This window comes from Centroberyx gerrardi, chromosome 15 (assembly GCF_048128805.1).
Source record: "Centroberyx gerrardi isolate f3 chromosome 15, fCenGer3.hap1.cur.20231027, whole genome shotgun sequence".
Taxonomy (NCBI): Eukaryota; Metazoa; Chordata; class Actinopteri; order Beryciformes; family Berycidae; genus Centroberyx; species Centroberyx gerrardi.
In genome coordinates, this window is record NC_136011.1 from 11,230,682 (window position 1) to 11,257,841 (window position 27,160).

The 27,160-nt window shown below is 42.2% G+C and overlaps 2 protein-coding genes across 2 annotated transcripts in view; both read right to left on the minus strand.

Moving 5' to 3' along the window:
* Window positions 1-1,433: 1,433 nt before the first annotated feature.
* Window positions 1,434-5,000, minus strand: LOC139910668 (uncharacterized protein C6orf118-like). Its single transcript, XM_071898041.2, has 8 exons — window positions 4,374-5,000; window positions 4,026-4,148; window positions 3,107-3,166; window positions 2,627-2,751; window positions 2,446-2,489; window positions 1,907-2,085; window positions 1,624-1,677; window positions 1,434-1,505 (listed from the first exon to the last, which is right to left on the minus strand). The coding sequence occupies exons 1-8, from the start codon at window positions 4,998-5,000 to the stop codon at window positions 1,434-1,436; spliced, it is 1,284 nt and encodes a 427-aa protein (XP_071754142.1).
* Window positions 5,001-8,740: 3,740 nt separating this feature from the next.
* pde10a (phosphodiesterase 10A) overlaps window positions 8,741-27,160 on the minus strand; it is a 37,063-nt gene continuing 18,643 nt past the window's right edge. Inside the window, exons 4-22 of the mRNA XM_071898018.2 lie at window positions 25,868-25,988; window positions 24,974-25,023; window positions 24,696-24,836; window positions 24,025-24,180; window positions 23,159-23,209; window positions 22,482-22,540; window positions 22,117-22,168; window positions 21,300-21,442; window positions 20,912-21,004; window positions 20,311-20,497; window positions 19,360-19,502; window positions 18,877-18,960; window positions 18,608-18,758; window positions 18,315-18,470; window positions 16,747-16,919; window positions 16,489-16,600; window positions 16,190-16,270; window positions 14,294-14,382; window positions 8,741-11,580 (exon numbers count right to left, since the gene is read on the minus strand). Coding sequence (XP_071754119.1) covers window positions 11,457-11,580; window positions 14,294-14,382; window positions 16,190-16,270; window positions 16,489-16,600; window positions 16,747-16,919; window positions 18,315-18,470; window positions 18,608-18,758; window positions 18,877-18,960; window positions 19,360-19,502; window positions 20,311-20,497; window positions 20,912-21,004; window positions 21,300-21,442; window positions 22,117-22,168; window positions 22,482-22,540; window positions 23,159-23,209; window positions 24,025-24,180; window positions 24,696-24,836; window positions 24,974-25,023; window positions 25,868-25,988 — 2,166 coding nt within the window. The 3' untranslated portion in view covers window positions 8,741-11,456. The remainder of the gene's footprint in view (window positions 11,581-14,293; window positions 14,383-16,189; window positions 16,271-16,488; window positions 16,601-16,746; window positions 16,920-18,314; window positions 18,471-18,607; window positions 18,759-18,876; window positions 18,961-19,359; window positions 19,503-20,310; window positions 20,498-20,911; window positions 21,005-21,299; window positions 21,443-22,116; window positions 22,169-22,481; window positions 22,541-23,158; window positions 23,210-24,024; window positions 24,181-24,695; window positions 24,837-24,973; window positions 25,024-25,867; window positions 25,989-27,160) is intronic.

Genomic DNA, 27,160 nt, shown 5'->3' on the forward strand with positions numbered 1-27,160 from the left:
CTTCTTATTAATTTTAACACTCAGCACATCTGATGCTGGCATTTGGGCCTGTGACCTTTATCAAGACATCATGAACTTCAAATGATCTTCGTTGTGTTTTGATAAAGGTCACAGACAGACACTTCAACGCTGAATAAGTAGAAAGACAAACTATTCTTTTATTCAAATGGAATAATGACGATGAGATCATGGGGTGGTGATTGTGGATCTTTCAAAGTGAAAAATAAACCATGGACATTTTGGGATATCCCCCTTTCAAGTGCAATCTCTAGTGTGTTGCTGCTGCCCTCTAGTGTTGGAGGAGTAATGTGCTCATTATGCTGTTGAAATTGTGTGTTTTGTCCTTTTTATTGTAGCTCTGCGACAAACAAGGCCTATCTCACTGATAACACTTTTGGATTATGTAATGACTTAAAGGGGTATACCACACATTTTCAGTTTTATTTATTCCTATGCCCTAGCTCAGTCTATATAAATTAATGTTTACTACTGTCTCCTGTAGCCAGAAATTGTCCTCATTTGTCCACTTAATGTGGAGTCACACTAATGCACAGCTCCATATAGAATCAAATAGAAAAAGGTGACTGTAACAATATCCAGGCTGATTATATGAGGATCAGGGTATATTTTCTGCTTTGAAACTGTACGCACTACAGCACTTATGTAGAGCTGGCTTGGATGTAAATTCTCCCGTTCTTTGTGATTGGAGTAGCTCCAGGCTGTACATGGGTAGGACATCACAAGTTATTTGTTTTCTAGCTTTAGGTGAAAGTTGTTCATATTCACAAATACTAATTGGACGGCCCTAGGCCCTTACAACACGTGAAGTGTCAAATAGGCTGCTGTTCTCCTTTAACTGCCAGCCAACTGGAATCGGCAGAGCCTGACATTCTCTATTTTGGAACATCTTGCATGTACATGTGATCACTGCCTCTGAGGATCTTGATTAATAAAAAGAAAATGTTGCAAACATTCATTGATAGCCAGCCATACAAACTGAGCAAGACATCATGTACTTTTGAGTTTGCAGTGTTGCTTCTGGTACAATGTGTGTGGTTTTGTTCATGTAGACTAGTTTGCAAAACATTCAGATAAGACAATTTCATAATTGATTCAAAGCACATTGTCAGTTTTTAATCATCAATACATCTTCATGCTATGTTAAATATGGATTCCCTAACATTTTATTGCACAGTATGCTAATTCTCCAGTGCATGCTGCATGATTTCCAGTGGTACAATGAACATAACAGCATTTCAAGAGATGATCCTCAAGTTTTACTGGTTGATGAAGCTATTCACCTTCTGTTTTCAGACCGGACCGTATTTTGTCCCACAACTCCCTGGTGGTAAAAACAGAACAGAGCAGCGGTAAGAAAGATTCACCTTGTCACAATTAAATCTCCCAGTCAAGAGTGGTGTACATATGCAACATTATACGTACTGTCTTAAGGCCTTGCTTGCTTTCTCTCTGTTCAGCACCATGTTGATGTTATTTTCCAGATCCTTGAGAGACAAATACTGAGTAAAATCAGGAGCCACTATCAGCTACCACAAGGATCCATTATCTCTAATCCTTTATAGAAAATGATAACATGGTAGGAAAAAGGTCAAACTCCCTTGCCTTGTTGATGGTCTTGAGGCGATCATTTGAGGCTATCAGTCTCATTATCTCAGTCTGGAAGCAAGCACAACAAAGTAGAAAATACACACCATGACCTTGTTTTGTGTTCATGTGTCCAATCATGTTTCAGTCTTTCATTTTGTTCATCTCTGGGGAAAAAAACAAATTCTGTCCGAAGTTATGTAAAATCAAGCTGTACTGTTGATAAGCCTGTGCAGAAAGGTACACACTGGCAATAAATGATGTGGAGTGAGGATAGGAAGACTGTTTATCTATACAGTACCTTTGAGTCTCTAATGCGTCTCTGAGTGGCAGTGGTTGTGGTAGCAGATACCATCTTCTCTTCAATCTCCTTCTCCAGCTGCTGGATCTCCTTCCACACGTTCCACACCTGAAGCCTCATGGACTGAACCCCGTCCCTCCTGACGAAGACTGTCCCATCGTCCTGCCACAGAGCTGGATCTGTCCAAACACACAGGAGCCGGGCGTGAACGCACTGTAGTGACTAGTGATGTATCTATATTTGTATATATATACACACGTCAATCTATCTATATTTGTATATATATACACACATGGGCCCTCCAGGCACTTTAAGGGCACAGCTAACTCATTAGTGATGCTACCAATCTCTTTTTATGCCTGTTGGCGTGACAAGGTGATTCATTCTGCAGTTTGTTCGCAGCAGAGACGGCCAATATGTAAAAGTTGGCATGGGTTGCATCTTGACATGCTAGCAGCAATACAAAATAGATGCTTAGATGTGGTTTACCAATCATCAAACGTACCAATTTGTGTCTATACTAAAGCTACTCTTTGTACCTCTGTCTTCTGAGCCTGATACACTCTGTAATTCCCTTCTGACTCTGAGGAAAAAAAAGAAAAATACATAATAAATAACCAATGCGAACAAACATGTTCAAATAACCAATGCTAATTAAAGCAGATAAAAGGGATGGTGATATTTAATATTTTTTATTTGATAGACAGACCGTTGCAGTACCTGATGTTCTCCTCTAGAGCTCTCCTGGCCTCCTCCTCCAGTCTCAACACCTCTTTCTCAGCTTCCTCCAGCTCCTCTGCCCTTACAGTGCCATTGTCCAGCTCTTCATGTGGAGTATTCAGCGACTTAACATAACCATTAACACATACAGTGTTAATATTTTCCCTGTGTTCACAAGGCATCGATGCTGGTCATGATTCCCACTGTTGTTTTGTGACTATTGCAAACCTATTTGAAGCACAGCACTCCTCTGTGGAAGGTTTAAATATTTGTGATGTCTAGCACTCTGAGCATTATAAACATGCTCTGCTTTCAGCTTTGTCAGGAATACACAATACCACATCCATAACCCACTGAAAATACTGTGAAAAAGTTCCCATTACCAGCAGTCCACCAGGACTGAAAATTAACTATTAAAGTAATAATAATAAAAATACAATACAAATCAGTATTCAACACATTACAGGCAGTGTAGATTACCATGTCCTGGACTGATGACTGGGAGGCCATGATGTAGTTGAGATACAAATCATAATCTGTCTAGAAGAAAGAAAAAAATATTTCAATGTATTTATTTAATTGATTAATTGAATTGTTTTCTTTCTTTGTTAACTACCCTGCAGCTGAGGTGAAGATTAAACGGAATGTGAGAAAATTATTACAAATGTCAATATACTGCATATAAAGGCCTTTCATATGACTTGATTTTCACTAGTACTAGCCAACCTTTGGAAGAAAAATAATCACAACACAACACTGTACACATTTATCCTGAGTGAACACAACCTGCCTCTCCAGGTATTAGCTGTAATAAAACATCCACTTATATTAACAAAAAATATATAGTCCAGTCTTTGTCCACTGTTTTATAGATATTTATAGATGTGGATATTTGGCCACTGTATTTGTGGCTCCATAAAGGATAATCAGAGGCACATAGACCTTTGTTTTTTAACAAACAGAAGCCTTATTTACAGGTTTGACCCTGCATGGTGATGTGAGCTTTACTCTCTACTCATTACAACTGGCACAAATACATGTCAAGATGTGATCACTTTTCATTTAATTGCATTTTCATTTCATTTATGTGCAAAATGCAGTAATACAATGCAAAGTTTCATAAAAGTACATCTAAAATATAAATTATGTTTTTATTGACAGTGGGCGCAAAGCTATTGTGTGCAAAAGAGAAACCGGTATGACCCTAAGCTGATTCTTATGAATGAGCAGTAATGGAGCCACTGCCCTCTGATGACCTGCTCCCTGATGCATCATGACCAGGTTACAGTAGATGTTCCACTTCCGCTTACTACACTAGGGACTCGCTCTCTCTTGGCTCTAATATGTCTGACAGCACATGCTAAAAATGTGCTTGTGGGTACAGAGGAAATGGAAAAACCTTAATTTCCCTCAGGATGCGTCCAAATATTGGTGAGCCTTCACATACATCATCAAAGACGTCACTGAACACCGCAAGGCGGTCTCTGCTGGGCCAGCGCTGTGCTGACAGCTTCTTCAGCTCCTGGGTATGACACACACACACACACACACACACAGTAATAACTCACAGCTACACTGGCAAGTCAGCACGTGCGTGGGAGTCTGTGTGTGTCTATTCAAGCACCTTCTGCAAACCATCTGATGAATGCTGGATATATTTGAAGCCTGAAAACTCAATGAAGTGCATTTACACATTCTGTATTTGTGTGATCTCCTTCAACAGCCGTGTCGGAATGACCATTCTCACCTGTTGCAGTTTCTTCTCATGCATCTCAGCCACTTTCCTCCCAGCCAAACAGTTCCACTCCCAGAGACCCTGCTTGCCCACGACCTGCCTGCCAAACCGCTGCATCATCTTCAGCTGGTCCTTCTTAGTCGGGTCTACCTGCTGTGAACTCTGCTGCCCCTCCTCTTCAGATGAAGGTGGCTTTGTCTGGGCTAGAGTTCTTGGCTTGACCAGCAATGAGTTTGAGGTACTCAGCACCATCTTGGGTGGACTCGCTTCCTCTTTCCTGTCTGCCGGTGATGAGCTATCAGCGGCCTCTTCTCGTCTCGGCCCCCAGACTTTACACTCCTCTAAAGCAGCGGCAGCGGTGAACTCAGAGAGAGAGTCTTTCATTTCTTTCTTCTTTACGTTGGCTGGCGGCGCAGTCTGTCTCTGCTGGAGTGTCTCCTCGCCGCTGTGAGACGTCCTCCAGAAAGACTGCTTTGTGTTGTTGTGAGGCTGTCTCTGGGTCAGGCTGCGGGGCCCCAGGTGCCCAGAGCAGTAGGTGAGGACGTCGGCCTTGTGGCCGGCCTCGGCGGCCAGCAGCAGTCTGTGGACGTCTCTCTGCATATCGCAGCAGCGAGGCTTGGGCTTACTGCTACTGGACATGGCTGTGAGGCACAAAGCATGTGGCATGTTACTGTAAAGCTGTTCTGCAATACTGACTTTACCTTTTGCAAGTACAAGACATAGCCTAGCTCATATAGACTTGTATGTTAGGGTCGACAGCAGAATTGTAAGTGTAGGCCTATGGTGGTCTATTAACCTAATCTAGACAAAAGTGAGACCAAATTTAGACGTGGATACTCAAAGTGTCAAAACTCATAAGGTAGCCAACAAGATACCCCAGGCCTATATAAAACACATAAATTAGGCCTGCAAATAAAGGTGAACTCAGTGAATGTCTCAACAAGAGGGTTGTGTCTTAAAAGCAGCAATTCATGAAAAAAAAACAATGAAATGTAACATGAAAACTTTGTAAACTCAAAATTCTTCCTGCTGTCCATAAAGTTCCGTTCAGGTTAAAAGGCATTTAAATAAATTAGCTAGGAATTATTAATCTTTGGCAATAATAAACACTGATTAAATTATAAATTGAAGTATATGGTATCTATACAATTAATAATGAAACGATTTTTTACGTGAACCTTTAACTAATCTGAATCCATTTTCAGCAGGAATTCAGCAGGAATGGCATTTCTAACAGTAGTGCGTTTCCGCCAATGTCAGCAAAGAGCCACAAGGTAGCCTACTTACCTTTTCGCATTATTACATTGCTAATAAGCATATCATAACCCATAGGCCTATATGTGTTGAATAATGACCTCACCCGTTTATGTGCAAGTTTGAGCGGAGTGCAGCGGAGGAAAAAGCATAAAAACTTTCGTGACCATGACAACGTCTGGTTGTTAGGAGAGTGAAAGCGCGTAATACCTACGCTGCATTCAAGTGAGAATGGGAATAACCGTCACCTTCGTCATTGAAGTGTAAGAACTCATTATAACCCATATAAGTAAAATCCCATGTGTGAATCTTTCTGTAGAGGTCGTTGCTCCTGATCAGCTTTTCACATTAAACACACTCCCTCGATACACCTGAGTTCGTGTTTTACAGCATACTACCAAACTTTAAAATGTCCACCACAAGCTATCCAACGAACTCGTGTCCTGCTGTGGCATTTAAAAGTTATGATCACAAAATGACTTAATATGTGACGAAAATGATTTTCTTCATTTTATTTGAAATGAAGATTTATTTTCTATTATTTTATTTTTTTTAAGGGGGGATACAGATTTACTTGAAGTGCACAAAAACCGTATACAAATTACAAATATTAAAAGTTCTAATGGCCTTTTTGTTATGAGAGAGAGAGAAATTAAATCAACAAAGACTCATTTCCTTCAAGAACACATCAAATTCAGGCTTTCTGTTGGTAAATTTACATTTGTGAATATGGAATTTTGTTAAAATTCAATTTAAATTAATAAGAAAAGGGGCCTTTTCATCACTGATACAATACTCATTACAACCAAATAGCACACCTACACTTGTTTATAGGCTAGGCGTTTCTTTGTTGGTGACGTCAGAATAATTACCACCTGAGAGCTGAGGTGAATTGCATGTTCTAGTACTATTTGCCACCTGAAAGTTGATGAATTGTAGTTCCAAAGTGGCGTAGCCTACTCGTATCTCCCATCTTTCCCATTTTCAGTGAATGCACCATCAACGCGTTGTGTTTTCGAAACATTCGCATTAGTACATTGGTACGAATTGTTACTGTTAAATAGGCCTACGCCAAAAGAGCGGTTTTTTTTAACCTAACTATATTAATATATACCACTATATCTCACTGTTAATGTTTTGTATTATGCCGTGCATGTGCTGTGTTTTGCTTCCTTGTGTTTTGTTTTGCTGCATTCTTTGTTACTGAGATTGGTTGTTGATTAGTTAGATCTAGATAGGCTCTTTCTCTGTAAAATTCTTTAATAATGAAGGGATATATAAATAAATGAACTTGACTTGACTTGACTAGGCTATATGTAGGCTATTGAAACCAGGCACATGCCTCTTCAGCAGCTTAGCATTAGTCAGCAGTGAGCATTTAAGGCCACGTGAATGTTTTCATCCTTTCCATAATATCATGAGACATTTTGTTTCCTTCTCTTATCCAATCTGTGCAGAAAAAATGTCTGTAGCTGCTTTGGATGTAAAAACTGCCAAAATTCTGAGTTCTCAATTCTCAGTGCCAAACTGCACTGGGACAGTTCACAGTGAAAAGATACAGTAAAGATGGGAGAGAGGTGATGTAACAAGCACGAACGGCTTGTTTTGAACCCAATATGTTGCATTTACATGGTAGTTGCTTTAGCAACTGAGCCACCAGGACAGTCCAGAAGTTGCCCTTGAGGAGAATTTTGCCCCGCCCCTTTCAGAGTCTCTGCATGCCACTGCTCCTCATATTCATTCACTTCTTCCTGACAGTTTCCCTGCTCCCCTTACTGCAAAATGTCTCCTAAGACAACAGTGGGACTTCTTACATAGTGAGAAAATGACAAAAAGGTAAGTTCTGTATTTGTAAGAATTGGGCTGAGAGGGTGGGTGCGGGCGATCAGCAGGTGGCAGCTCCAGTTTACTGGCCATCTGTGTCTCCATGGCTGCTGCCAAGGCCTGAAGTGGATCTGTCAATGATGGATTCCCTCAAAGCCAGGGGCGGACTTAGTTATTTTGGGGCCATGGGCGAAGGCAAGCATGAGGCCCTCTGAATCAATCCCGGTCCTTTTATACATTACCTTCAAGTTGGGGCTGAGTTCACTGACAAGAACACTGGAGCTGATCTCTCCTGACCGAGAATGATACTCACATGGTGTCACTCAGCTTGTTTTGATGCTGTTTCAATCGTATTAAACAGCAAACCTGAACTGTAAGGAATAAGTCATTATTACACATATTCAACAAGACCACCAATCACTACATAACTAACATGGGAGTCTGCTCACAACTTGACCGGCTGGCTAGCCTGTTACTTATGAGGAAACTTTCAAATTCAGACATATATGGAGCAGGGATCTCTGAGCAGATGAGCAGATTGCCTTCATCTGCTTTGTGCTGTATTTGCCGTGTGACCACAGGTTAGTCCATGAAAGACGGGCATGGATTAGAAGCAAAAGTGGACAGCTCATAAAGGGGTTAACCTACCTAGATGACTTGTTTTCAGACAGTGAAAAAGGGACAAAATGTGTGATCAGCATATGCAAAAGGAACATTTTTTTTTATTATCAAGAATTGATAGAAATTACATAAGTATAATGTAGGCTAATAAAATGTGGCCAAAATAATATTGGCTTTAAATGATATCACAAATGTTTTATATAAATCTCAGAAACTATTTTGAGTGCACAGTATATGCAGTACTACATACAGTACTCATTGAGTATGTAGTCTGCAGTTTTCCCATTTGGAACACACTTACAGTCGAGTTCAACATGGAAGTGAAGGATTTCTCACCATTGGCACTAATTATAAGGAACCTACTTTCCATCACCTTGACCTCAGTCTGTAATCACTCATTTTGCGTTTTGATGAAATGTGTAACAAAGTGTTGACATTGATGTATCTTTCTATTTCTGCTGTCAGACAACTGTAGGATGATAATAAAACTGACTTGATTCAGGGTCACAACATGCTGACAGGCCAGGAGTAACGTGTTAACACTGTAGTCAACTGAGCAGCTGTTGAGACCAAAATATCATGCATTAATAATTTGAAAGGGTGAAAGAGGAATAAAAAATGAATAAATAAGTAATAATTCCAACATTGTTAGCCATGAAATGAAGAATGATCAAGCACAGTGACGTATATTTCAGGTATTTAATAAAAGTCATTAGGGCTACTGCTCTTACATTTACAGTTGAGACATTCCTCAGTTATTTTCGGTAACAGTAACATGTCTAGACCGTTTTGTTTATCTTAATGTTCACTTTGTACAAAACAAAAAGGCCAACATTTTTTTTTCTTTGTATAAAAAATATAAGTTAATTTAAATTTAACTCTAATTAAGAAAATAACAATAGTAATAATAGCAATAATAATAATCATCAATAATAATAATGATAAAGATCATAAGCTAAACATAGTGCAGACAATGGGATATAAATGGTGCTGAAAAGTAGAAGGGACAGTGCAGTGTTATGGACTTCTCCATGTTTTAAGGTGGGGTTGGGAGTGGGGAAAAAAGACAGTCAAAAGCTCTCGTTCTCTCCCTCACACACACACACACACACACGCACACACACACACACACAGACACACACACACAGACGCATACACACACAGCCAGAAAGTGCGTGACTGCCATTCAGTTTAGCACCATGAGAGCAAACATCTTAGTCTGTACAAACTAAATTCTAGGATGTACACATTAAACACCTATTACCGTATATGCAAAATCATATATAAACTTCAGTTTAGGTGCATGCTATTGTTGCTCTTGGTTGAAGGTTAGGCTACTGGAAGCAATTCTGAAAAGTAAGACGGAGCACATCATGGAAACTGATGGCGTACTAACCCACATGCCACCACCGAGGATCTGCAATCATCAAAACATTCATCAAAAATGTACATTCACACCTTTGGGGCCACAGTACCAGTCTTTAGACAGATGATCTTAGCAGTAACTTCAGTCTTGGAGGGACAATGTCCACTGGAATGACAATTTCAGACAAACATTTTGTCTTCTGGAAGATCTTGGAAACTCGTCTGAAAGTTAAAATGTACCACTTTACATCTGAATGTGAGCGTCATGGAGGATAATGTATTTCCCTACAGAGGTTAAGGAAAATGGGTAGGGGACTTTTGGTTCGCACCTGCAAATAAGTCAACTTACACTCTTGAGTTGCAATCCCAGAGATAGACACGTGATGCACTTTAGCTTAGCGGGGAGTCGTTAGACGTCGAGGGAAAATAAGAAGCAGACAATTGTTTCTACTTGGCCTGAAGGAGAGTCTGTTCCCCAGCTTTGAAGAAGGACACTGAGGGCACGGCTTCCTAAACGATGTGTGTAAATTCACTGATCAGAGGACCTTTTATGTTGAGCAGCTGTGATGGGCATCAGTAGTGAAATGGAAAAATTAAACTTCAATGTCATTAATGCTATGAACCTGAATGTCAGTCTATGTCAAATGGAGAAACTGATTCTAATGTAGAAAACACCCCAGACAGTATAGACTACCTACTCCAATCTTCTCCTTTTATCTCACTGATACCTCATGAATTCATCACGTTGTAAATTAGGGTGCTGATTGATCATTGCATAACGGTTGAAAATTGTCAAAATTACTGTAAAAAAAATGTGTTATGTCACCGCAAACAAACTATCCTTTATGTTTTTCCCCACTTGGACACTGAAGCGACTCATGCGGTATCTTTGTTTTATCTCTGAACGGTTAAATTAAAAGGGTTCAGTTATTTAAGCTTGTAAAAATGATTGCTGATGATTTGTAACCGAGGCACAGTTTCTCCCAAATCTTTGTTTAAAGTAATGGGTGGCGTGAGAGTGGTATGAGAGAGGCTATGACAGTGGGAACATTATTCCACAGTATGCATTCTAGGCATATAAATGAGCGCTATTGATGCTATTTGTGTGCCCTGCTCTTTTGTATCTTGTGAACTCAGCGCTTGTCCTAAAAACAGACCGCTCGCCCAAGGTCAGATCCTGTTAATCAGACGCTCAGAAGCTGATGTATGCAGCAGGTTCCCCAGCGCCAGGGGCCGGCGGCAGTGTTGCGGGGCGACTTCTGCATGGAACATTGTGACTCTCGTGTGACTCTGCTAAGTGTTGACATTATCTAACTCCTCCCGTCACAGTTCATCTATGTTTTGTACAATATGCCGCGGGGGATTTCTGCAATCTCCGCATAGAATAGGCTGTATGTCTTTATTCAAGTACTGCAAAGGATTTTTGCTCAAAAGTAATAGAAAACATTCTGGCGACCACCTTCTTAATAAGATGGCTCTGCAACATGCATCTGCTCTGAACATTCCTTCTGTCTCTGTGAATACCGTTCTGAAGTAGTCTGCGTACGATAAATCTACCACAGAAGGCAAACAGTACCGTTTCAAAAAGCCTGAACCCACAACAAGATTTCACATATCCTAGCCTGTGGAAGGTTCAGAGAGTAAGGCCTCTGCAAATACAAGACCATAAAAGAAACCAGCTGAAGTCAAATAAAAAAGAATAAAATAACATAAAACAGCCAAATAAAACAAACAAAAACTGCACAAGTCCATTCTACCAAATGAATTCCCAAGCTGAGTGGACGTAGGGCGATGGGCTGAAGTCCCTCCCCATCGGCTGTCTGTGAGTCTCTGGGACCGGTGAAACCGTCAGTGTTGACACCTCCGTCACCCAATGAGGTAACTGTGTGTTTTCAAAGTAAGTCACCTTTTCTACCCATAAGCTGTTCCCTTTCCTGCGGACACAGGACATGGGCTCTTCCCCTAGAAAGTCCCGGGTCCGTGGCAGGATTCAGGCTGTGTTCCTTTGGTGGGCCGGCGACCCTTTGCTAGTTAGTTGTCCACCTTGACGGGGCCCGAGTCGCTCGGCCGGCTGGGCTCCACAGGCTCCGAGGGTCTCAACGCTGTGTCCTCCGCCTCGCCCCGCACGATCTTCTCCCACTGGCCCAGGTTCTCCCTGCAAACACAGACACCTCCGTCAGATGCAGGCAACATGTGTGGCTGTGTGCGCGTGTGGCGGGTTTAGAATAAGGGCTTTGCTGCTAACTTTGACATTTGATTTCTTAACATTAATAACAGCGCAGGAATCTGAAATAAGAGGATAAAATCAGGTCAAGGCACTTTTAACGTCATCAGTGATGGCAACAAATTGGCAGCAATTGAAGGGCTTCATTTCAAAATGCTAGATATCCATTTTGGAAAAATTCTGCTACCTGAAATTCTTCAGGCAAAATTTGGAAAACATAAATGATTCTGTTCTCAAAAAAACATTTTATCAGCAAATGTCTTAAGATTACATTTGTCCACTTCAATACTAATCCAAAATGTGCTTAACTCTCACGCCAGCAGTCAATATGGGAGAGTGGGTGTCACTTTTTTTTAAAAATGGCTATCTCAAAATGGATATCACATTTTTCTCATTTTTAGACTTAGCTACTGCTGGATATTTTTGGTTTTCTTATCTTATGAGAATGAATGCTGATAAATCTGTAGCTACATACTGTATAGGTGTGGCTGTTAGCTAGCTAGCACACAACACTAACACTTTGCTACCACAAGGGTGTGCCTCTGATGCTACAGAAGTTATGGAAATAATGTTATAAGAGCCAACCACAAGTTTAAAAGGTGCAGCTTAACTTATGGGTTGACTTTTGTCCCATGTAACTGCACCTCCAGCAATTATATCAAGCCCATAATAATATAGAAAAGGTCTAGTGGAAAAGGAACAAAATAGTTGAGAAGAGAACTAGATTAAATGTCAAAACTTAACACTGACAGCAATACAAAAAAAACTATTAAATTATTAAAATCTAACACATTTTACTAAACATTTTAGTCAAAAGACAAAAAACTAACAAATTCTCAAAAACAGCTGCTAAAATCAATCCACTCTGGTCAAAGACCAGTCACCAGAGTCAGAGAGCAACCGTTTCACTCATTAGTAACCGTAGCAGCAGTTCCATCAATCCTTCTGAGCTGTTGTCGTCAAGGTAACCTCTTCCCTCTGTGCCATAATCGAGCCTGACATAAGGGCGTAAAAAGTGCTGCCCTTTCCTGCCATTCCATTCAGTTAGCTGGCCTGATGCAGTTTACACGTCTGTGGCTGATCCCACAACAAGCCGGGCTCCGGACGGTCTAGGCCCGCTGCCCACCAGAGCGGTGCAGAGCCCCGCTGCTGACGCAGAGGCCGCCTTTCACATTGCACTGCTCACTTTGTTTGCATTCCCTGCAGATCAAGGTCACAAAGGCTTAAAGCGCACCAGGTTGCCCAGGAGGGGAAGCTAATGTGCAACGTGAGCCTGATAAACAACCCAGCTACACACAGCGCAGAAATTGATATATACACACACACATATACAGTATATACTGTGTATATATAGACAAATTGTGCTCAATATCCACACCCACACACATGAATGGACGCATTTGAATGCAAAGGCACAGACACAGGCATAAGCACACAGACACACACACACACACACACACACACACACACACACACACAAAGGCACCCCATGATGCATGCAACTTGCTGAATTTTTCCAACTAAAAGAAAATACTTTAATGTTCTATGTATGTTCTATCTATATTTTGTGGGATTGGTCATTTTTTAAATTTCATTTTAAATTGCAATTGATTTCAAAAGATCTTAACCACAACAATTATTTAATTTAGACATAGCGACCATTTACTTGTCATATGTATTGTAAAGTCTTTAACTGAATTCATTACTTTTTCAAAAGGTTATAGCATGATCTTAAAAAGCTAACTTGTTTGATACAATATCAGTTCAACATCAGTTTTGTTTCCCTTTTCAATGGAACGTTTGTAATGTGCTTTTCTGCGTGCACTCCTTATCACCTCTAATCACACCGGTCCGCCCCATGCTGCTGGGTGAGCAAGTCCTGCTCACTAATCGGTTGTTGCACTTCAAGCTGTTGTCAATGCACTTATTGACTGCGCCAGACGTGAAATCAGCATGACAGTATTATGTGAAGGCACTAAGCTTTTTGTGCGTTGCCTATCCGTTCCTAATCCAAATGATTATCTTATCTCACTGAAATAATTACAACACCTACAATTATTCATCCCTGTGATTCTGTGGAGAGGGAGAAGCATTAACAACACACAGCCCAATAAAATATGCACAAAGGCATGAAACATAGGATGACAAGACTTGCTGTACTGTGGCTCACAATTCCTACTTAGAAAAAGGATTTATATTTTTCACCAAATAAATGGATGACATTGATAAAGATGAAGTGGATCAATGAATGTAAAAAAAGATCCAAAAATATTTTGTCTCCTGCCCTTTCACTACTTTCTCTGTAGATTGAATTAAAAACAATAACATTTTATAACATTTTGATTTTGAAATAATTAACAACATCACATAATTTTATGCAGAAAGACAGAAACTCTTATGTTTGTGCATTATACCCATTAAAATCCCTACACTGCACGGATAATTAAAGAATTAATAGAGGGGCTTGTCGCTAAGCCCAACACTCCCAGCGCTCAGCAAGAATGACCTGTGGCAAATGTACAACTTTATCAAGCTGGCTCATGGATAGGTTCTCTGTTGCCACACACACACACACGCACGCACACACACACACACACACACACACACACACACACACACACACACACACACTCTGTGAACGTACTTGCAGGCTTTCAGAAGAGGGCTGGATGGAGGGAAAAGCTCTGATAGTGTTGTATAACATGGAACAGCAACAGCATTGTAGAATCCCACCTTGAAAAAACAAACACAAATAATCAAGTCGTTTTTTAGTTATTATGAAATACTTTCAGAGACAGTTTGATAAATGACTTAGTCTATAAAATCTTTACACAATCATGAACAATCACAATTGCACATCTCATGATTTCAATTCTCTCCGGTTTCTGAGATGTCCTGATAATAACTTATTCATGGATAAGGACTATCAAGAGGTTTACTCCCCAAGGCCAGAAAGAACAGCTGTGTCCCTGTGCAGTGTGTGGGTGTGTGATGTGTGGGTGTGTTAGTGGTCTTCGGTGCTACCCATTCCTCAGAAAATCTGGACCTGACCCAGATTTTGTCGTAAACCTAGTCCAAAAAATGTAGAAACTCCTTTAGATACAGAACTGTTTGGTTTTAACAGGTGCACGAAATTCATTATAGAGTTGACGCTGCAAGTAGTTTCCACTGTGTCAATGCAGCTCAGCTGCTGTGTGTGACCCATCTCCACTGGACCTGGGTCAAATAGTATTTGCAAATAGTTCTTGTCGTTTATTTTAATCTACTTGGCATACAGGATGGATGGGGTTTGCCACAAAGGACAATACGAGAAGTGCTAGAAAGTATAGACTATCACAGGAAAGATTTTCACATTCAATTTATTATACTTTTCTGTAATTGACAATTTACATGACACACTTATCTGATTGTCCTGATGGAGTAACCCCCACCCACCTGGTACTACAAGTATGTAACCTCTTTGAAAGTCTGTGAGTTGCCTCATGCTGCTTTGGAAGGTCCCTTATATAAGTGGCGATTGTCAGACTTTTAAAACTGACACATACTGCTAATTGGCATTCAACTTAACTCGCCTGTGACTGTGATTAAGTTTCTTCAACGTTAAAGTCCCTTTCCATGTGGTGTTTCTGTTATTTTGTCCACCCCCCTGTATTTTTACAAAAGAAAAATTATTCACCTCCCTATTCCTGTATGTTTTGATATGTGAGAGTGACCGCAGTAAAAACTGAGAGCTGATCCTTCCCTACACACACACACACACACACACACACAGCTAGTTTGTGATATTTTGGGGCAGAATCTGAACATTAAGTTTTAGATTAGTATCTAACAGGTACAGGTCAGTAAACTACCAGTTCCTTTTGGCTGTAATTGGATCTGTCATTTGACAGCCAAAGAGCTTCTAAGGAAGAGCTTTAACATTCCTTTTATTATCTCTGAAGTTGTCGGCTGTTTAGTTGTGTGTGTGTGTGTGTGTGTGTGTGTGTGTGTGTGTGTATGGTATGTATATGTGTGCATGTGTAAGTTTGTGTTGATATAATATGTTTTATGATCTAATCTCCAGACAGGAGGCGAGGACCTTTACATACTATTGTAATCCTGTTTCATGCGACTTGAGGCGCCAGGCTGTAGGTCAGTTTTCCATGTAGGGAAGTGTTACCACTGCAGAGACTTCTTAGGCCCATGCATAACTGTTTGAATTATTATAGGATTGGGGGGCGGATAAAAGTGTTTAGGTTTTGAACATTGGAGATGTCTTATCAGGGGTTTTTACGTGGTTGTCATTGTAGCTATAAAGAAGTGAGATGGCCTTGGCTGCCTCAAAGAACTTGTCTCTGATGTGCATTTATATGTGTGATTTTCTTCTCCTCTTTGTTTTATTCTTATTAAAGCTAAAGGACCACTACAATGAGTTCACCTCTTTTTGGTTATTCTACGCCATCTGAATGCAGAAATTTCAGTGTGTGTGAGACAGACAGACAGAGTACACAGAGGCAGAGACAAAAACAGACAGACACATTGGTCCAGGTGCTGGTCCTACCTGCCCCTGGGGCACCTCGTCCTTCTTGTCTCTGTCCATCATAGAGATGGGCTGCATCCCAATCTTCTTCATCTCATCTCCCTATGGAGGGACATGGAGAGATTTGCATCACCTAATTTCCTTTTTTCCCTCGATATACTGTAGCTAATTGCCTGACCAGCAAACCACACTAGTTACAATATGCCTTACAAATCTTAGGACAAGTGTGTAAGTACAAGTTACAAGGTTACAAGTACTTCCTGAGGTATAAGCGCTTCACTACAACAGTTTTTAAAAGCTCCAACAGTATCCCACTGTACCTCAGCCCAGAACTCGGCATAGATGTCGTTGGCTGTGAGTCGTGTGCTTGGCCATAGCTTGGTAACAGAACACAGGTCACATGCTGTCATCATCAGACCAATCACACGGTCCCTGAGGGGGGGGGGCAAAGGCTCATTATAGCTGTGCTGTGAAACTCAACGACGTGCTGTTCATGTGCACCAGGTCCACGTCTCTCAGTGTGACGCTATGAACCCTGGGAGCTCCCTGACCCGGCCCAGTGTGAGCGGTGACCTGACCTGTGTGTGTGGTTGTTGAGGTCCAGCCCGCCCAAGGTCAGCATCTCGGCCAGCTGCTGGCGGTTGCCGAAGTACAGGGCGAGGTCCGTGGCGATGATGGCCTTCCGGATGATCTCCAGCACCTGCTCGTACTCGCTGGAAGTCAGGTTGGAGAAAATATTGTGCCCTTCCAGCTATGGGAAACAAAGAGATCAATAAAAAAGCAAAAGCTCCACTTATGAGGGCGTTCAGCTCAGCTAGACTGCAACAGGCTGTAAAGCCAGCGGGCGTCTCCGCTTCAGGCCCTGATCAGGATCCAGGGGGTTTTAGGGGACGACACTCAGGCCTCCCATTGACTGCTAATTTCAATAGAACAGTAATGAACATGAGTAATACAAAATAAATATGTGAAGATGAGTGTGTGTGTGTGTGTGTGTGTGTGTTTTTCAGAAAGGGTATGCTAATTTTAGTAGTTCAATAGTTACGTATTGTATTGTATGCAGTGTGCTGATAGTTGTCCTACCTGTCTTGTGTACATACTGACCTCAAATGGCCAAAGTATGTATCAACATATAAGTAGTTGATATGGGCCCATTCATTATCAGAGGATTCTCTTTTGTTAAAAGACTAGAAATTAAAATAATTCAGGTTTATTTTTATTTTAGTGGAGGTTAAGGTTTTATCTCTTACCTCTTTTAGCCCTGCAATGAATAACAGTGTCTCTTTGCCCAGGTTTGCCGTAATGTTGTCATGATTTACAAGACCTTTCCCCTTGTCACATTAAATCATTTTGCAGTTCCTGTGGCTGATGCTCTTGCAATTTGGGCATCTACTATTTGGCCTCTTTGGAACTCTTAGTTGCCTCATGTTGCTTTGATAGGTCACATATAATGCATATCAACTTAATATGACTTAGTTGTATCCTTTTTCATGTGGTGTTTCCATTATTTTGCCCATCCCCTGTAAGTGTTGAAGTAAGTCATAGATAGTGAATTCCATGCAGAGTGCGATACAAAACTGTATAAACCCCTAGCAATTTTTGCACTGTGGCCCATTTTGAAATAAACATGTACCATTCCAATCCTAATATATAGAAAAGGAATGGTGTAACATAAATGCTTGCTTTGTCATTTGTCATATTATAACCCAAACAATAATAATAATAATAATAATAATCCAAACTGTAGATAGTGTGAGTGAAATCTTTTTTTTTTTTTCTGATTGCTTCTCCACAGCTTAATGCAGTGTGTAGCACAAGGTAGGCTCAACAGTTAATTCAGTGTCTGGGTCAGGAGCAAGCAGAGCAGCCAGAATCACCCACCACGCTTCACATTCATAATGGGTCATTCATCCGTGCTAATTTGCTAACAATTAACAATTGGGGTTCACTTACTTTCCAACAGGACAACAGTGTTGCTGATTTGTTGCTTAAATAATGAAAAAGTCAAAACACGTAGCATTCATTGTATTTACATGATTACTTACTTGCTATATATTAGAATTTAAGGGATGATGAATTCAAAAAAGAAATGCTATGGCTTCACGTACGCTCATTGCACTGTAGGTGGTTCTGGGAAGTGGAGCTCTACCTGTAGGATGGAGACAGTCTGAGAGAAGTGGTGCTGCTCCATGGTGGAGGTGGAGTACAGAGCCGCCAGCGGATGGTCGAACTTCTGCAGGTACGTGTTGCTGTACCCCCGATGGTCAAGGTCATGGCACAGGCAGGCTATTAACAGACCCTTCTTCTGTATACCGGCGTGGGTAGAGGATAAAAAAGAAGGAGATTAATCCTCAAAATCAAGGACCTCAGTAGCCAATTTTATTTCAAATTCAATCATTTTTGTCTGATTTTGGTAAAACTCGGACCCAATGAGGAGCAAACCTCTAGTTCTGTGAAGATCCCAGAGGATTTCTGTAGGATGGCGTACATGCAGTGCGCCACCGTCACCGCATGCTTCCAGTTGTGGTACGGGACGCGCCGGTAGTTCTTCCGTACGGACATGGTGAACCGACACAGTTTCTCCAGCTCGAAGCTAAGGTCGACACACAGATTAACAGTTAATCACCAGAGGCTTCGATGGCTGTATTGACCATGTGATCGGCTACTAAAGCAACAACACCCACGCCGTCGCGGCCCCCCGACAACCTTACCTGGTCTTTCCACAGGAGTTATGAACCATGTAGACAAAGACAGCGGGCCAGATCTCCTCAAAGGGACTAATGTCAAAGTGGAACCTGGAGGAGGGAGGGAGAGATCGGGGGAGAGTCTCAGATTAGCATGGACAGCACACCTGGGAGGGAGGAGAGGAGAGACAGATCAGGGGACATCTGAGGTCTGGAGCTGCAGATCTGACAGGCTGTCATCCAGAAGCCCCGCCCCTTCCTGTCCTGTGGAGTGTCCCCCCTCTTGCAGAGCCTCCTCATCCAGGCCTGGACTCTGTCACCGTCTCCTTCACAAGACACATGGCTGCAGGCCAGACTATAGTCAGGGTCACAGGTTTATAGACAGAGATAGTGACCAAGGCCTGCTTTCAATCTGAAGCTAGCATGGTAGCGCTACACAACAACCAAAAACACAGCGAGGCGATGAGGTGTCCTGACAGCCTCGTGAAGCGTCGGTGATAGGACACTCACATTTCGATCTCTTTATACATGGGTGTGGGGAGGTTGAGCTGGGTCAGGGTCTTCCACTCCTCCGATGTGCAGATGCTGTGATACGACAGTTTCTCCATCGTCACTCTGTAAATGCATTCCGAGTGCCGGATCCGATGGTACATCTGCAGAGACACATGAGGGGAAATCGCAGGACGGGAAATTAGTACGCAAAATCCCAAACGGAAGCCGAAACACTCCGGGGTTGAACTCTCTCCGTACGCTATGAATACCATCTACGATGTTCATATCTCTGCTGGATTCTTTAAGAAAATATCCCGTCAGCCCACCACTGTTGGCATTTCCAGTGCAGCGGAGGGCCCCGGCAACTTTAATAAACATCCGCGACAGTCCTGCCACATATTTCAGCCGGGTGTCTCCAAAAAGTCGCTGGACATCTGGTTTGTGTCCGCGGCCCGTTCCCAGACAGGCAGGGATAAGGCAGTCAGGTGCAGACGCCAACCCTCACACCTTCCACCATAACAAATAAATCAGGAGCTGGCCTGCGGGACGTACCAAAAGACACGAGGCATAAATTACAGCCAAACATAAATCCTGTCAGCGGACGGACGCGGAGTGCTTGTCTTAAAACATTAACATGCCTCATCAATTTTAAAAGTAACTTTGTGACGCTGCTCCTGCGTAAGTTTGTCGCACAAGACGGTGAGTCAGGCCCCACAGAGGGGAGAGGCTTTGACAGACAGACCACACAGCTCCAGCGTCGGGACTTGGCATGATTCATGAAAATGACTGCGCGTTCCACGTATTATATAACCTCCACATAATGTACATGCACAGCCAGAGATAATGAGCAGGCCTGTGCGGAAGGATATAAAGGAAATATAAATAAAATATATTTATTTAATATAAATAAAAATAATAAATAACAGGAATACAGGATTACATGATTTGCTTTCTTGGAGGATCACTCACATTTGCACAGTGTAAGGCCAGAGCACAAAAGACAGCAAACATCTTGAAGTTGTTCTCATCTGTTTTAGTGAAGGCACTTCCGCTTATCTTGTTCACCATCTGCACCACGCCGATGACGCTCCCCCTGCTCACGATGGGCATGCACAGGATGTTCCGCGTGGTGTAGCCGGTTTTGAGGTCCACCTCTCTGTGGAAGGCAGATGACAAAATATGAAACATCACTTCGCTATTCATCCCGGTTCATTCAGTAGGTCTGTAATGCGGCACGTAGAGGTGCGGCACGTCTAATCCTCGATTAGTGCTGTGCGCTAAGGAGTAGGGAAGTGCGATCGCTTACTCATCCTGGCTTTGGATAATCATCTTATTTAGGATTACACTGAAATCTAGACAGCCTCTTTAATGAATAGGAGTATGACTGCACTGGTTATATCCTAAACACAGTGGGAAAATAAAGCAAACTGAAGCGGATTGTCCACACATATCCGAAGAGATAAGTCATGGCACAACTATTATCCGACTAAGTTTAATTAGATTAGAGATAATCAAAAGCAATGGAACAGATCAGTGAGGATGGCTTTCTGAGGAGCCTGTTGGATTTTACCGGTTGAACCGTGGGTCTGCATAGGCATCTGGGATATTTAAGACTTCCCCCGTCCGAGCCACTTGGCCTGCTATTCCCTTGTCTATAGAAAACCTACAGGGAAAGAGGAGGAGAGGAGAAGAGAGGAGAGGAAAGGAAAGGAGAGGAGAGGAGAGATGAGAGTTAGGTTTGTGGACTGCTCATGTCATGGCTTCTCAGTCATCGTACAGTCACTCACAGCTCTGTACATCCGCTACTGGGGAAATGTTATTGCAGTGCGCTACACCGCAACACTGCACCGTACATCTGTTTAACCAAATAAATATTTCAAAGAATACAGACACTATAGAACTTGAATGAGCATGCACAGTTAAGCATACTGTAGGAGAAAAGGGGAAATCTCACACACCTAATTTCTTTGGTTTTCCTAAAGACAGGTTTGCCTTCGTTCTCCTCCCCAATATCGAACAGGTCAGAGTACAGTTCTTTGTTATTGTGATCTACCTGGAAGAGTGCACATCTGTCCGCATTCACCAGGTTTTTTGCATATATCTGCAACACAGAACCAGGGACAATGTCTTATTAGCAACATTAAAGGTTTGAAAAAAAACAGTTATGACAGGCCAGTTATGTCTTGGACCTACAACTTAATAAGCTCAGATACATCGCTCCAATATAGTTGTTTTTAGATGGAGAACTGTAACACATACAGCATAACTACGGGTCATTGCAGTTCATGTAAGCATTTGAACCACATGAGTTGAATGACCTGAGATGACACCACAGTCACAAGGCAACACAAGGTATACATACAAACAGAGAGGTGGGTTTCAATGAGAAAAAAAAATAAACAGGAAAAAAAAAATAGTGAGTTACACATTTGTACTCCACTGATAAGATTCCAATCCAAATCACATTTGTATTAGTCTTGCAAACCAGAAAAAACATTGCAAGGTAAACAACTGCAAGTTAAACAACTTGTGATGCTATATTTTTTTTGATCATTTTTGACAGCTGAAGCTAAACATTTATTTTGTATTTTCTAGCCTGTCATGATGTCATCCATGCCCAATTTACCTCCTTAAGTACTGGGACGGCCTGTGTGTATCTATACTACAGCAGCACTGCTGACTGCTCTGCTCGACACAAATGACCTAACACACACTCCCGACAAGTAGCCTTGAAGACCATGTGAAAGAACACACACTTGCAGAAATCACACTCACCATAATATGTTCAAGTAGAGAATCTATTGCCACAATGTTGTCAAAGTATGTTCTGTGCGAAAAGAAGAAATGGTGCATTGAGATGTTTGACAAATGGGAAGCTCTGATGAGGTTCACATTCAAGACATGGAAGCTAAGTTGCCAAAACTGCACTAGTTTCTTCTACTGTGTAACCAACAAGCTTGATTTAACCATTGACCTAACATGAAAAGAGATACTGACTTAAAGTAGACTTTAAATCTTAGACTGATAGTCAGACCATAATAATAAGTTGTGCATTCACTATGAATATAATCTTTTCCAAGGTTTTGCCTCTTGATCATCCTTAATTTAGTTCTATAGTACAAACTGACAGCTGTCCTTACTTTGACACATCTAGTAGGAAGTCGTTGAGCTCAGTCTGTTTGGCGAGGCCTCTGCACACCTAGGAACACAGAAAAGTAGGTCACGACCCGGCACACAGCGGTATTACACAATTCCCATAAAACACCGCAACGCCTTATTGCATCCCGCATGCACTGTAAATGAACCAACTTGCAGTCTGCACATTTGGCTGTGGGCCATTTTCATGAGTTTCGGTAACAACAGAGAGTGTTTTGCAGCGAGCAGCTAGCCCAGGAGTACAGCATGCTGCAGCGCTGTACCGCTCACCCAGGCACACAGGCCCATGGTGGCCTGCGCTGCAGTGGGACACGGCTTCTCTGAGGTGTTGTGCTATCTGTTCGTGTCAAAACAGCGTTGGGTCATAATGACGTCCTCGGGGAGCTGTTAAATCTATGGCTTGGTTGATTAGACTGGTCCCACTGACAACCCAGTTCCTGTACACAGTGGATTTCCCCCATCAAAAACACCAACGCAGAACCAGAACAAACAAAGTCACCCAAGAACATAATAAGTGGGACAAGTAGGCTTCAGCTTGTCCTCAGTGGTGTTTTATATCTGCCATGCTCTGCATTACCCACATCCACCCCAAACCATTTCCTTATTTTGTTTGTCATTGTTCTAAATGTCTCAATTAGATCAGGAAAACATCTATACTCACCTGTACTTGATGAATGGCAACTGATGCCCATGCTAAATTAGCTGTTGCAACCTGAAAATAGAAAGAGAAGCTTAGCTCATACACATTGGATTTAGAGGAAAAAATCATAATAAACACAAATTATCACACATTTTCCAAGTTCAATATGTTCTTGTCACATTTCCTATTTTGTACAATTCAACATAATTATCTGTTCGGCTCCAAGTTATTTCAATTGTTATTTGCGCTTGTCAGGGAGTCTCATAATCACAAATGAATATGAGGAACCAATGAGAGTCTACAGCTTCAGACACTCTCTGGGGAAAACCTGTACTGGTACTACTGGCTGGAATACTCTTCCTATTCCACATAAAAGCAGGGAATCCATATATAATTTTAAATCGGCTGTAAAGAGATGGCTAGTGGAAAGTAAATAAAAACGCATTCAAATTTTGTGTTCTGAGTGTATTGTCCAGTCTTTTACCCTGTCTCGTATGTAAGAGGGTCACAGTGAAAGTGTGGTTTTTATCCTCAAAGGCTATGCTCCATGATTTCACCATGTACTTCTGTTTTTCCCTGCACTTGCATGAGCTACTTCTATTTTAACTTTCTAATAAAACGAATCCTTCCAAGTCTGATTCCTATGTACATATCTAATATCTAATATTTTCTCCCTCAGTGCGCAGCCATTATTCTCGTCTCATTAGCACCTACCCTCGGGGACAACAACACACTGCTATTATGTATTTTTCACAACCAACTGAACCCCACAAGGCTATAGAGATCTGAAACAGATCCAGATTAAGGTGAATACCAGGCTAAATGCAGTTCTGTGAGCCTTGCTCCAGCCTCCCATTCTTGCTGTGTTTTGTCTGGGTCAGACTGACCTCCTGGTGGCTGAGGTTGAAGGGCTCCTTGTCCCAGTGCCGATGCAGCTCCAGGATGGCAATGAGGTCCCCGATGGCAGTGAGGATGGGGAGGCACAGGACAGAGTGAACATGGATCCCTGAGTCCTGCCCTGTGCCGTCGGGGAAGCGCTCGTCCTGCAACACACAGGATCAGGGAAGTTCAGCATCAGTCCTACTGCACAGGGCTTTGAACAGGGGGGGGGGGGGGGGGGGCACTCCAGCTGGTTACATCAACTGATATGGATGACAAAGAGTTAGACAGATCTGTAGCAGGGCATACATCTCTTTCTATTCAGAGTGTGAGGTGTGAATGTGTAACAGTGGCAGCTAGTTGTAGAAGTCCCCCATCATGCATCTGTCCTGCATTAGACCTGCAGCAGGCACTGCAGTGTAAATGATGAAGTGTAGCACACTGCAAACAGGATGCAGAACTAAACAGGCATATTGTGCTGTATAACTAAACTCACAGCTCTCAAATAGCTGCTTGCCAAGCCATTCCTTACTGTATGTTTGGACAGCTAAAATGAGAACAAAATAGGAAATCTGTCTGTAATGGAGCAACAGCACAGCTTAGGTGTGCAGTAAAAAGTGTGATTTCTATGATGGGTAATTCAGTACAGGTTGTGAGGAAACAGTTTTATGAGCCTTACCCCCATGATGTCCTCTACTAGCAGTGTTTTGCGAGTCTTGGCAACATGAGCGGCAATGGTAGTCCCAAATGCAATGGGGCCAGAGGGGATGAGGCTTGGAGGGCCATCCTTGGCCCCCGTTGGAGTGAACAAACATAAACTCTATAGAGAAGAGCAGAGAAGAACAGAGAGGGAGAGCGATGAAGATAAAAAAAAATCAAGAGAGAAATGTAAAACAAATAGGCATTATAACTGCAACAGTGTGGAAAATGTGTTCAGAAAATGTGTTCTGCACTCACATTGTTGCATTCTCCCAAGAAGTAAAGTGCAAATCCATCAGCTTTCGTTGCTGTCGAATTGAGAGACACATGGGTCACATGAGTGTAATGCAATGCAGTGACACAGTCCAAAAACAATTGACATTTGTTGTCAGTGTGTGCAAGTTATGTTCTCTCATGCAGAATTGTGCAAACCAGTGAGTGAGAGAGGGAAAATGACAGGAAAACTTGAGAGCAGAAGTGAGAAAAGGAGAGAACAGTCCAATAACAGTCCAATAACAATCTAATAACAGCGCTCCACATAACAACAAGGGCATGGTGACCGAGGCCTCTCGCTCCCATCCAGTTAGTCTCATTCCCAGTCCTCCTCTCCTATCCCATTTGATTTTGATATATGGGTCATGATATCATACAATGTGACGACAGCAGAGAGAGCCACAGAGAGACATTGAATACATAGATGATCCAGAACTGAATGACTCCTGTGGCTTTGTTTGGCCTAGCTGAATGGGAGGAAGACCTGGGTCGAATAGTATTTGCAAATAATTCTTAGCGCTTTTTTTATTGTACTTGGAGCACCAGATGGGTGGGGTTTACTACATCAGGACAATTCAGAAAGTTTCAGCTACGTTGTTTATCAATAGAAAAGTACTAAATGTCAGAAAAGTATGCTAAATTGACTTTCAATAGACTAAACTTTCTGGAACTCATTGTGTTGTTCCATGCAGCAAACACTGCCCATCTGGTACTTGAAGTTTAATAATTATTTTTATTGCAAATACTATTTGACCCCAGTCTAATAAGGAGATGTTATTAACAAACATTTGTCATAATTAAGAGGGATTTTTTCCCCAAAAAAATCAAGGCTGTTAATGTGAGTTTCAGCTGGCTGGATCCGTCTCTACTTCCATCTACCTGTTTTGATGATGTTGCACAACTCATAGAGCAGCAGCTTGTTGTCTCCTCCAGTGTCCAGGCGCTGCTCCATGTAGCTGTTGAGTTCGTACACCACACCCTGCATATTTGTGTCCTGGTACTGCTGGACGCAAGACACACACATACAATGCAACTCCACAGCCTCGCATAAACATATTAAAAATTAAACAGGTGACATGGCAGTAAAACAGCTGACAGAAACTGTACTGTGTATTCTGCACTACACCCATTCTAGTGTTACTGCATCAACTATCACATAACCACAAACGCAAAATTCTTAAATCAAATATTTTCCCCCCTGTTTTTTTTTAATGAATGGGGCTTATCTCCCTGCCATTCACAAAGACAGAGACCATTCATCACCACGCTACCCTCCGCCCCACCCCTACACCCCCCTCCACTGCTGCATTCAAGCCCAGGGATCCCCCCGCAGTCCCAGGAGGAGGCCGTCCGAGCCCCACAGCTCTGATTAGAGCCCTGGCAAGCCTCGCTGCTCAGCCTCAGCTTAAAAGTGTGGTTATGTAAGAGGCAGGCCTCCTGCCGCGTACGGGGCCAGAGAGCCGTCTATTTCTGTGCCTGCAGAGAGGGTCAGGACAGGACGGCAGGGAGAGTGGCGCACTAGAAAGCCTCCCCCGCGGGACGCCCTCTATCCTCCCACATCCTGTTTGCGCAGACATATGGATGACGCACTGAGGGGTCGAGTGGACCTCCTTTCTCTTTCTCTCTTTCTCTGTGTGTGTTAGTCCCCTCTACCCAGCCCTCCTTTGGGTGCTGACACCCTGTCTCCCAGGGGCAGCAGCCTCACAATGGTGTCAGGACGACACAAGTGTGAACACATGTGGAGCATAAAGGATCTACCCTTTCCCATGAACGTCCTGCCAACTCTCTCACATGTGTTGGGTGTAGCAGCAACGCATTTATACCGTTTCACACTGACTGCTCATTTGCTGCTGCCCTGAGTCTCATGCAGCCTGACCTTTTTGGGCCAACTCCAATGTTAAAATCACAAGCTTCATTACTGTGCTGCATCTCACCAAAGTAGGAGCGGTTATAACTTTGCAAAGTAATTTATGCTTTCTAATATTTTCAAGCCTGAAAGACAAAGTCAGAAGGACGGCGTTCTCAAGAAGCTAAGCACAAGGACAAGGGAAACTGTTGTCAAAGTGTGTAGTTAATCTGCATCTTAATCAAGTTCACCGGGACATTTTTGCAGTTATTCAAGGACGGAGTTGAACTCTATTCAAAGTTCATTCAGAGTCCATTCCTGGGTAT

Excerpts from the sequence above, each read along its gene's own strand:
- LOC139910668 (XM_071898041.2), bottom strand. The coding sequence starts at position 5,000 with ATGTCCAGTAGCAGTAAGCCCAAGCCTCGCTGCTGCGATATGCAGAGA. Across the intron at positions 4,149-4,373 it reads ATGAGAAGAAACTGCAACAG|GAGCTGAAGAAGCTGTCAGC; the intron begins GTGAGAATGGTC and ends TGTCATACCCAG. Across the intron at positions 1,506-1,623 it reads GCCTCAAGACCATCAACAAG|GATCTGGAAAATAACATCAA; the intron begins GCAAGGGAGTTT and ends TTGTCTCTCAAG.